This window comes from Camelina sativa, chromosome 8 (genome assembly GCF_030686135.1).
Source record: "Camelina sativa cultivar CO46 ecotype springtype chromosome 8, ASM3068613v1".
NCBI classification, from domain to species: Eukaryota; Viridiplantae; Streptophyta; class Magnoliopsida; order Brassicales; family Brassicaceae; genus Camelina; species Camelina sativa.
The window spans coordinates 21971961-21983305 of NC_141887.1; the positions used below are offsets into that span (position 1 = coordinate 21971961).

At 40.5% G+C, this 11345-nt stretch overlaps 2 protein-coding genes across 3 annotated transcripts; one reads left to right on the forward strand and one right to left on the reverse strand.

Annotated features, from left to right (window-relative positions):
• The first annotated feature begins 6174 nt into the window (after window positions 1-6174).
• Window positions 6175-7664, forward strand: LOC104707520 (uncharacterized). Of its 2 annotated transcripts, XM_087462964.1 has the most exons (2): window positions 6197-6697; window positions 6787-7664. In XM_087462964.1, the coding sequence occupies exon 2, from the start codon at window positions 6814-6816 to the stop codon at window positions 7519-7521; it is 708 nt and encodes a 235-aa protein (XP_087319090.1). In that variant the 5' UTR covers window positions 6197-6697; window positions 6787-6813; the 3' UTR covers window positions 7522-7664. The 2 variants fall into 2 exon arrangements, with proteins under 2 accessions (XP_010422195.2, XP_087319090.1); XM_010423893.3 differs by having other exon boundaries at window positions 6175-7664.
• Window positions 7632-9492, reverse strand: LOC104707518 (UDP-glucuronate 4-epimerase 5). The gene has a single exon (XM_087462963.1). It carries the CDS (start codon window positions 9292-9294, stop codon window positions 7987-7989), a length of 1308 nt encoding a protein of 435 aa, XP_087319089.1. The 5' UTR covers window positions 9295-9492; the 3' UTR covers window positions 7632-7986.
• Window positions 9493-11345: the final 1853 nt, after the last annotated feature.

Sequence of the window (11345 nt, forward strand, 5' to 3'; positions counted from 1 at the left end):
ATTCCCTTCGTCACCAACAAACTCGTTCGATATCCCCTCTTCACGCCTACTTTCCTCTGTTTCCTCTGTTCTAGCTTCCGCCCCCGTATCAACTGGTATCAGATTCGTTTTTCGATCCTGGTGGTTAATTGAATCATGCCGAAAGTTGTTAAGGACGATATAGGGAACGATCCTCGTAGGGAGGATTGGGCTGAATTCAGGGAAGCTTTGCTAGCTTCTCAACGTTACTTGCAGGAGACTCTTGTTTACTCTCTTCGTGTTATGACGGAGACGATTACGAATCGTCTAGGTGAGGCTAACCCGCGGGAAGGAGACGCGTTAGTCGCAGGTGGTGACAATCCATTCGCACACCGGAAGTTAGTCAATTTCCAGAGACAAGATGACCGTTTTCACGACACTCGTTGGGAAGCTGCGTTTCGGGTTGACATTCCAGAGTTCCACGGTAGTATACGTGGCAACCAGTTATTGGACTGGCTTGTGTCACTTGAAGAAATCTTGGATTTCAAAGATGTCCCTGATGATCGTCGTGTGGCGTTGGTGGCCACAAAATTCAGAGGACAGGCTGCGTCATGGTGGCTCAGTTGAAAATCACGCGAGCTCGTCTCGGCAAATCCCCCATTCGTACTTGGGATAAATTGAAGAAGAAGTTCCGTGAAACCTTCCTGCCACACAACTACGACCGCACCATGTTTACCAGTCTACAGAACCTGCGTCAGGGTTCTCGATCAGTTGACGAGTATGCGGATGAGTTCTATGCATTACTCACTCGTAATGATATTCACGACAGCAAAGTTCAGCTTGTCTCTCGCTTTATCGGTGGTTTGAAACCCCAGTTGCAGTCGTTTCTGGCTCAGTTTGATCCCACAACGGTCGGCGAAGCTCACCGGCATGCAACTTCTTTTGAACAGCAGTTTCAGACTTCTTGGTCCTCCACTTCTCGTGTTCGCCCTCAGGAACAAAGCATTACCCCTGCTACATCTTCACCTCATGCTCAAGCGGCTACGGTAGATTCCGGTACCAAGAACACTACGGAGGAACAGGGTCTGCGTCGCTTTGTTCGCAATGCTCTACGTTGTTATTCTTGTGGAGAGAATGGACACCGCCAAACTGCTTGTCCTAACCAAACTCGACGTGGTCTGCTGGCTGATGATGTCAACCGTGACAAGGAAGTGGTGTTTGATGCTTCTGACGACGACGACGATGAAGCGATCACAACTGGCACGCATGGAGATACGGGAAACCTTCTTGTTTTTCGCCGCACCTGCCTTGCACCTCCAAGCCGTACAGATACCTGGTTACGGACTAACATCTTCAAGTCTACATACACAATTTACGTACGTCTATGCAGCTTTATTATCGACTCAGGGAGTTGTAGTAACGTCATCTGTGATTATGCTGTTCAACGACTAGGTCTCCCCGTCGAAGCACACCCCTCACCATACTTGTTGGGTTGGGTCCAAGATGGGTTTGCTGTTCGAATCTCGCATCGGGCGTTGGTTCCTTGTTCCATCGGTCCGCACTACAAAGATAGAACATGGTGTGATATTGCTGCCGTGGACGTAAGCCATCTTATTCCGGGGCGACTGTGGGAGTTTGATCGCAAAGTAATTCACGATGGAGCTAAGAACACATATAGTTTTATTTGGGAGACTCACCAAATCGTGTTGTTGCCAACACGCGATCCTACTGCACCACAACAAGAGGTGACAATCCAGCCTTCCGGATCTCACGCCAAGCCGCCTCCATTCTTATCGTCTCCTCTGCTTTGTTCCTATGCTACATTAAATGACGAATTGCTGCAAGAAGGTGTCGCCTTTGCTATTTTGGCTTGTTCGTCAAGTAACTCAGTGTCCGTGTCTTCTCCAACATTTGAGCCGGTCATCAATGATTTCCAGGATGTCTTCCCAACAGATCTTCCACCAGGACTGCCTCTCCTACGAGACATTCAGCATCAGATCGACTTTTTGCCTAGCACCACCTTACCTAACAGCCCACATTACCTGATGAGCCCTAGTGAACATGAAGAGCTGCGACGGCAAGTAGAGGAGTTACTCAAGAAAGGTCATATTCGTGAGAGCCTCAGTCCATGTGCCGTTCCTGCTTTGCTGATTCCCAAGAAGGATGGTTCTTGGCGTATGTGTGTTGATAGTCGCGCTATCAACAAGATCACTGTTCGCTATCGGTTTCCGATTCCGCGCCTTGACGACTTGCTGGATCAGATTGGTAAGGCCAAGGTTTTCTCCAAGATCGATCTGAAGAGTGGCTATCATCAGATTCGGATTCGCCCTGGTGATGAGTGGAAGACAACTTTCAAGACTCGCGAAGGGTTGTTTGAGTGGTTGGTGATGCCCTTTGGCCTGTCTAATGCACCCAGTACGTTCATGCGCATCATGAATCAAGCCTTGTGACCTTTTATTGGCAAGTTTGTGGTCGTTTATTTCGACGACATCTTGATTTTTAGTGCTACCACTGAAGCACATAAGGACCATTTGCATGCCGTACTTGAAGTGTTACGCAAAGAGAAGCTGTTCGCGGCTAAACACAAGTGTGAATTTGGTGTGGATAAAGTCCTTTTCCTTGGTTACATTGTCTCCAGCGAGGGTTTGGCAGTTGATCTCTCCAAGGTCGAAGCAATTCGGTCTTGGCCCGTTCCGCGCAATGTGACGGAGGTCCATAGCTTCCACGGGTTGGCATCGTTCTATCGCCGTTTTGTGTCACACTTTAGCAGTATTATGGCTCCAATCACGAGTTGTATGAAGATGGGACAATTCGTTTGGACAGCAGAGGCGGACGAGGCTTTTCGTCGTATAAAGGAAGCACTGACTTCCGCTCCCGTGTTAGTTTTGCCAGATTTTAACATCCCATTTGAGCTCCACTGCGATGCTTCCAAGCTGGGCATTGGTGCGGTGCTTAGTCAACATGGGAAACCCATGGCCTTTTTTAGTGAAAAATTAGCAGGTGCTCGTGCTCGGTATAGCACGTATGACGTGGAGTTTTACGCGGTGGTGCAGGCCGTTAAACATTGGCGTCATTACCTGGTGCAGCGTGAGTTTGTCTTGTTCATAGATCATGACGCACTGCGTCATCTTGATAGCCAAGCCAAAGTCTCTTCTCGACATGCTTCATGGATCTCGTATCTCCAACAGTTCACGTTTTCTATTCGCCATCAATCTGGAAAGACGAACCGTCTGGCAGATGCGTTGAGTAGGCGACATTCGCTGTTGACAACCATGCATACATCGGTTCATGGATTTGCTTCGTTTGCTGATTTGTATGAGTCTGATCCTTTCTTTTTCAAAGTACTGGCCGATATCAATCATGGCGTGTTCGACAAGTTTTCTCTGCATGAGAGTTTCTTGTTCTTGGGAGTGCGTTTGTGTGTTCCTGCTTGTAGCTTACGGTTACAAATTATCGCGGAACTACACAATGAGGGTCATGTAGGGAGGGATAGGACGTTGCAGTTGGTTGCTTCCTCCTATTTTTGGCCAACTCTACGGCGAGACATTGAAAGGTTTGTCGAGCGGTGCCGCGTGTGTCAGGTCTCCAAGGGAAAGGCTTCAAATGCGGGTTTATATCTACCTTTCCCGGTGCCAACTCAGCCTTGGACGGATATCAGTATGGATTTTGTGTTGGGACTTCCGCGGACTCAGAGAGGGTATGATACAATTTTTGTGGTGGTCGATCGGTTTTTTAAGATGGCTCATTTTGTGCCGTGTAAGAAAACTACGGAGGCTGTCAATGTCTCGACTCTGTTCTTTCGGGAGATTTACATACTTCATGGCTTACCGTCGTCTATCGTGTCGGATCGTGACACTTGTTTTCTTAGCCATTTTTGGCGTTCTCTCTGGAAGTTGCTTCGTACTAGCTTGGACATGACCACCACGTACCACCCCCAGACGGATGGTCAAACTGAGGTGACGAATCAGGCTTTAGGTGATCTCTTGCGTTGTTTGGTTGGCGACAATATCAAGAGTTGGGATGTCAAGCTGGGTCAGTCGGAGTTTGCTCATAATCACGCCGTTAACCGTAGTGTCGGTTTCAGTCCTTTTCATGTTGTGTACAGTGTGGTTCTGCGCTGTCCGTTGGACCTTTCTCCGTTGCCAGATCAGACACGGCTCCATGGCCAGGCGGCGGATTTTGTTTCTGAGTTACAACAGGTTCATCGTCAGACTCAAACTACTCGGGAGACGTCTGTGGCTAAGTATAAAGCTGCGGCGGATAAGAAGCGTCGTGTTGTCCGGTTTGAACCGGGTGATTTGGTTTGGGTGGTCCTCACCAAGGATCGGATGTCTTTGCATGAATACAACAAGTTGAAGTCGCGTAAAATTGGTCCTGTGGAGGTGCTTGCTCGTATTAACGACAATGCGTACAAGTTGAAGTTGCCGGATCATATTCGTACGGCAAATGTCTTAATGTTAAGTACCTTTTTCCGTTTCATGGTGACAATGATGCGCCGGATTCGTGGTCGAATCCTTCCTCACCGGGAGGGACCTAATGCAGCGCATCCTCGCTATGGGCTTCACGTCGAATACGTTGTTGGGCTTCATGTATTCGACTCGGTTTTGGATGTTGGTGTTATTTCTTTTCGTTAAGATTTTGTCAAAGAAGGGATAAACATAAATCCTCTTCTCGTGTCAGTCTTTTATTCTTTGGGTTGATTTGGGTTTATCGTCTTTGGTCCTATAAGTAGGAGTCGTCTTCGAGTCTGTTCTTGCATGATCGTTTAAGTCAAAAAATAGAAAAAACCAAAAAAAGGTAGTTTTAGCTACCACTAAAGAGCTTGTGTTTGCAGGCCCTGAGAGGAGGACTCTCACCCCCTTGTTGGCTCCGATTCCCTTCGTCACCAACAAACTCGTTCGATATCCCCTCTTCATGCCTACTTTCCTCTGTTTCCTCTGTTCTAGCTTCCGCCCCCGTATCAACTTTAAATTGTGATATTATAAATTTAACTCTAAATTGTAATATTTATTAAAATGGTAAGGATTTCTTATGTAAATCTTACAAATAGAATGTTAAACTCTGTACATTGGTTTTGAGATATTGATAGAGTTTTAAAGACTTTAAATATTATATAGAATCTGTTGTTATTAGATTAATATTTTGTTAACTTCTGCTAAAGTTTAGTGTTATTAGTTTGTGATTTGTAAAAAATTATTTAAAATTTTAACAAGGTTGGGTTATTGGATTCAGACTTTTATAAAGTCATTAAAAGTTTTGTGATATTCAATTAAAACAAAAAATTTAAGATTGTTAATAAATTTAATTATTATATTATTGGTTCATAATTTTATATACTTTCTTCACAAAATAAAGTCATAAAAAGTATCACAAAAATACATAGATTGTTTAAAACATTTTACAAGATTTTAAAAAATTAATCAATAAAATTAGTATAAAATACTCTCTAGCCATTATTAGAAATCTTTCATTTATTTACTTTTAATAATTTTATTAGAGTCTTCAAATTTTTTTATAAATTAGAATATAGTAATACTCCCTTCCGTTTAAATTACACGGAGATTCAGTAGAAAAATTACTTATATCTTCTATGAACAGCGGTGTTTTGTTGTTCGTTGTTCCTTATTCAAATTAGGGAAGAAGTTGTAAACGTTACAAAGTTCAGGGTTTAGAAAATCGCCGAACTCTAATTGGATCCGGATCGGATATGTAAACCCGGGTTTTTCCGAAGCCTCCATCGTCTCCATCAATTCGAAAATTCCGACGATGTTCCCAAGAATCGTCCAGACCATTCGGAGCCCCAAAACCCAAATCACATCTCTCAATTCAATCAAAAATTGAAATATTTTTTATATATTAAAATAAATTTTGATATAATTTTTTAATATTAAGCAATATCATCTTATAACCCTGAAATTTTACATTTAACCCCATCCTCCGTTAAAAAAGTTATAAGTTTATAATTCATTTTATTATATAACTAATTACAATTTGATAGGTAAATAATAGTTGAATAAGTAATAAGATTTGCACCATTTCTTTTATACATATAACTTTAAATTGTGTTATTATAAATAATAACTTTACGCTGTGATATATATTAAAATGATAAGAACTTATTATGTAAATCTTATAAATTGAATGTTATATTAGTAAATGTATTTCCGTTTTAATAACACGATGATTCAGTAGAAAAATTACGTATGTATCTTTGGTGAACAGTTGTATTTTGTTGTTTCATATTAAAGTTAAGGAAGAAATTGTAAAAGTTACAAAGTTCAGGGATATATGTGTTATTAGCTCTACTCTAGTCTCTGGATATGAGAATTGCCGAACTCTAATCGGATCCGGGTCGGGTATGTAAACCCGGTTTTTTTCGAAGCCTTCATCGTCTCCGTTAATTCGAAAATTCCGACGATGTTCCCAAGCTTCGTCCAGAGAGTTCGGAGCCCCAAAACCCAAATCACAACTCTCAATTCAATCAAAGGTTTTGGCTTTAGCTCATTAATAAACCTTAAACCCCAAATCCGAACAGGGGTGTTCTGGGACCTAGACAACAAACCACCAGCCTCTTTCCCTCCATACGACGCCGCCGTAAAGCTCCGAACCGCCGCGTCGTCTTTCGGATTCGTGAAACTTATGGTGGCGTACGCGAATCGTCACGCCTTCAGCTACGTTCCTTTAGTAGTTCGAGAAGAGAGGAGAGATAGGAAACTGCTGAACGAGTTGGAGAACACAGGTAAGGTTAAACCGCCGGAGCCTTACTTCTGCGGTGTTTGTGACCGGAGATTTTACACGAATGCGAATCTAATCAATCATTTCAAGCAGATTCACGAGACTGAGCATCAGAAACGTATGAGACAGATTGAATCATCCAAAGGGCATCAAAGAGTGAGGCTTTTGGCTAAGTATTCGATGAAGATTGAAAAGTATAAAAGAGCGGCGAGGAAGGTTTTGACTCCCAAAGAAGGTTACGGGTTAGCTGATGAGCTGAAACGAGCTGGGTTTTGGGTGAAGATGGTTAGTGATAAGCCAGAAGCTGCTGATGTGGCGTTGAAGGAACATATGGTTGATGTGATGGATAAGAGAGAAGTGGAGTGTGTTGTTCTTGTGTCTGATGATTCTGGTTATGCAGGGGTTTTGAGGGAAGCTAAGGAGAGGTGTTTGAGGACTGTTGTGATTGGGGATTTGAATGAAGGTGCGTTGAAGAGAGTAGCTGATGTTTCGTATTCGTGGAAGGAAGTTGTGATGGGGAAGGCTAAGAAGGAAGTTGAGAAGGTTGTTGGGAAGTGGAAGGATAGAGATGTGTTGAAGAAGTTGGAGTGGAGTTATGATCCTGCTTTGGAGAAAGAGAGAGGAGGTTCTTGCGGTGTTTGGGATTACGAGTTTGATTGTGATGATGATGAGATTGAGAATGTAACAGAGGTGGAGATTGGAGATGGTGGTGATTGGTGGAAGATAGATAATGAAGATGGTGTTACATCTTCTAGACCTTGTCGATCACATCACACCATTGTCGGGATTGATTGCGCAGAGGAAGATAACAACAACTTAGGCAGTTAACATTCATTGTTTCTTGTTCTCTGAGATTGATTTTGCTGCACTGATTTGATTTGTTCTTCCAAAACCATCATAGTTTGGTTTAGAACTATGTAAAATTTGGTCAGAATAAAGAAGATAAAAGATATGTTTGGATTCACAAGAAACAAGGTGACAAAATAGATCGAGTTTACTACAGAGTATATGCATCAAAATCCAAGCTAATTTATTCTTCAGCCATGATGGAAAAGACAATTAAGTTTTCCCACAATTGAAACAAACCTAAGTGATGAAGCTGTACATTGCTCAAAATCTACTAACAAATAAAATGAAGCAAAATCTAGCAACACAGAAACAATGCAGATATGTGAAAATAGCCTTATGTTGAGATAACCAAGTGTTTTGTCCATTAAGACTGAGAGCCATCTTTCCCAAGCGATGCAAGTGCTCGGTTCCAAAAGCTTAACGTAGAGCGAACCCCAAAAAAGCTCACCAAGAACTCTTCTTCTTCGTGTAAAACCCCATGTACCATTTCACGAACTTTTTCAAACCAGTCTCAAGATCAACCGTGGGTTTATAACCAAGCTCTGCTTGCGCTAACGTGATATTCGCATGAGTGAACTCAACATCCCCATTCCTAGGTAAAGGCATGATCTTTTTCTTAGCTTTCGTCTTCAAAAGCTTCTCCAATATAGTCACAAGCTTAGTAACAGGAACAGGAGAAGTATTCCCCAAATTATAAATCCTAAACATAGCAGAACCTTTCTTCTTCCCACCACTACCAGTACTCTTCTCAGCAGTATCTAACGCACCTAAACAACCTTTCACAATATCATCAATGTAAGTGAAATCCCTAGCAACACTACCTTTATCAGGTGACTCAAACACAGTAATCGTCTTCCCTTTAAGTATATCTTTAGTAAAGAAGAAGTAGGCCATGTCAGGTCTACCCCAAGGTCCATAAACAGTGAAAAACCTCAAACCCGTTAGTGACAAACCATAGATATGGTTATAAGTATGCGCAATGCCTTCACCTGCTTTCTTAGTAGCTGCGTATAAACTCGCAGGCTGATCAGTTCGGTCTTTCTCCGAAAAGGGTACTTTGGAATTGAGTCCATAAACAGAGCTAGACGAAGCCCACACAATCGCAGGCTGAGGATTCGCTGATTTGGATACTTCTAAGAGATTCACAAACCCAGCAATGTTACTGTTCACATACGATCCAGGGTTCTGCATTGCGTAACGCACACCGGCTTGAGCAGCGAGATGCATCACGTGAGTGAAGAGGACAACATCAAAGAGCTTCCGAAGCAATACGGCGTCGTTTATATCGCCTTCTACAACGAACACACCTGATCGTTCCAAAAGCCCTTGTCTCGCTCGTTTAAGCTTCGGATCGTAGTACCGATTGAAATTGTCAAGACCTAGAACACCGTCGCCGCGTCTCCGTAACGCGATCGAGACGTGGGTACCGACGAACCCGGATGCTCCGGTGACTAGAACGGTTAAACCGCCGGGAGACCTCGGACGAGCGGATTTGCGGACTTGTTTCTCCCAGTGAGAGCCGCCGTATTTGGCGGCGGAAACGGAGGAAGAGTCGTTGAGATTGCGGCGAGATGGTGACGGAGGAGGGGATAGGATTAGGTAGAAGAGGAAGAGAGCGAGGAAGAGAGAAGCCCAAAGAGTTAGTTTCGAGAGACGGAGGTAACGGTGGTGGTGGAGAATCATCCAGTACGGCGGGACTTTATCGGTTTTGTACTTTCCGGGTGTGGGAGGAAGATCATCAAGGTGTGACATTTTCGCCGGAGATTTTAGGGTTAGGGTTGTTGTTGTGGTTTTGATTTTTGTGGGTATAAGAGAGATTGAAGGGAAGAAGCAAAAAAATTTGGAGCAAGTCAAAAATTGAGAGTATTTTCCGGGAAAGAAGAAGAGACTTTTATTTTAATTTGATGATTATATATATATATATATATATATTTCTTAACTTATGATTATAATCCTATTTAGGTTTTTATATATTTCTTTTTTTTGTTCAATCTTGAAGTGATGGTAATAAACAAAAAGCTGTCAACATTAAGATTCATGTATTTTAAAGATTGCTTTTTCAATGTTAACGTGTTTTGTAGATTCTTGACATCTGTATTTGAATTGAATTCTATATTGATCATGTTATGCATGTCCCTTTTGTACACGGTCACAGATTCTGAGATACTATATTATAAATGCCATATATAATATATTTTGTAACTGTTTGGTACAAGATTTTCATATGTTAGTTCCTGTTCAAAAAAGCGGTCTACACGGCCATTTAGGCACCATTTAGGTAATAGGCGCTCAACAGACACCTAGACGACTATCTACACTGTCTAAAATTACATAATATAATTTTAATATATATTTTTTTAATTTTTAACTATATATATTTAATTTTTTAAGTTTTATATTCATATACATAATTATAAATGTTTATATATTATTTTTCTAAATTAAATAAATACATTTTTCTGACTTTCGTTTATGATTTATTATTTTTATTCTTCTAACATATATATTTTTACATAATTATATATATATATAATATTTTATGTTATAAACGCCTAAATCACTTAAAAACGTTTAAACCTCGATTAAATATTCTAGAGCGCTAGGCGCTGGATCACCGCCCATATACCGCCTAGCGTTTTCTTTAACATTGGTTCCAAATATAAAAATATAAAATGATATTATAATTTAATAGTTAAATTATACATTCGAAAAACTAATTCTAAATTGAAAATATATATCGATCTATCTAGATAATAATTTTCTGAGTATTAACTTATAGTGGTTATATGCACTTGTACAAAATAAGAATACTACACAATATTGTTATAAAATTATATGTATGTGAATATAATTAAGAAAGGGTTTCAGCTGAATTATTTTTGTTTGGTAACATAAAGTTCAACATTTTTAAAAGTTTTTAGTATCATCCGCAAATTAGACCATCCTTTATTTTAAGATAACTAGACTATAGAAACAAGCAATCATCTACATCGTAATCATTTGTATATTTCCAAATAAGTGAAAGAATATACTAGTTTAATACTACATTTTTGTTTTCTTAACGGAAGTAATCTTATAAGAAACTAATTATTACTTTAGTTTAGTTCATGATTGTTAAATCTCACCTAACTATTATTTTCAACATTAGACGAAAATTCACTTATTTTATTCTTAGTCTTTTTTCTCTTTCTTTTCTCACTTCTTTTCCAATCCTTGTAAAGCACTAAGAGCAATTCATTTGATAAAATTTACAAATAGTACAAATATCGTATAATCTCATGAAATATAATAAGTGTTAGCAACTTATTTATCATAGCTAACCTATCAGAAAACTTAGCCCTTAGACAAAAAATCCGAATCGAAGCAACCGAACCGAACCGAAATTTTGGGTGTTCGATTCGGGTTCGGTTATTATGGCTAAACCGATCGACAAGCTTCTAAAATTAAAATCGGTTCTCGGTTATTTTGGTTCGGTTCCACTAAACCGATCGGTTAACCGAACTTAATTAAACCTAGTAATAGACAAGAGTCTTCACTTCACTTCACTTGTTCAAGCTTTTCTCCGCCTCTTTTCTTTTTATGCGACACAAAAGGCTAGTGATTCTATTTCATGTCTGCTTTAATTTAATTTCATCTCTGCATTCTCAGGCTCTTAACTTAGTTTCTGCATCATCTCAGTCTCAGCTTAACTTCTGTTCGGTGAGATATATTTATTTGATTTTTCATCTTTTTTTTGAAAACTGATATCTTTAAATCAAATCTTTTCTTTAGGGTAAGAAGGTGTCAAATCATTTACTGCCAAA

Excerpts from the sequence above, each read along its gene's own strand:
- LOC104707520 (XM_010423893.3), top strand. The coding sequence starts at position 6,376 with ATGTTCCCAAGCTTCGTCCAGAGAGTTCGGAGCCCCAAAACCCAAATC.
- LOC104707518 (XM_087462963.1), bottom strand. The coding sequence starts at position 9,294 with ATGTCACACCTTGATGATCTTCCTCCCACACCCGGAAAGTACAAAACC.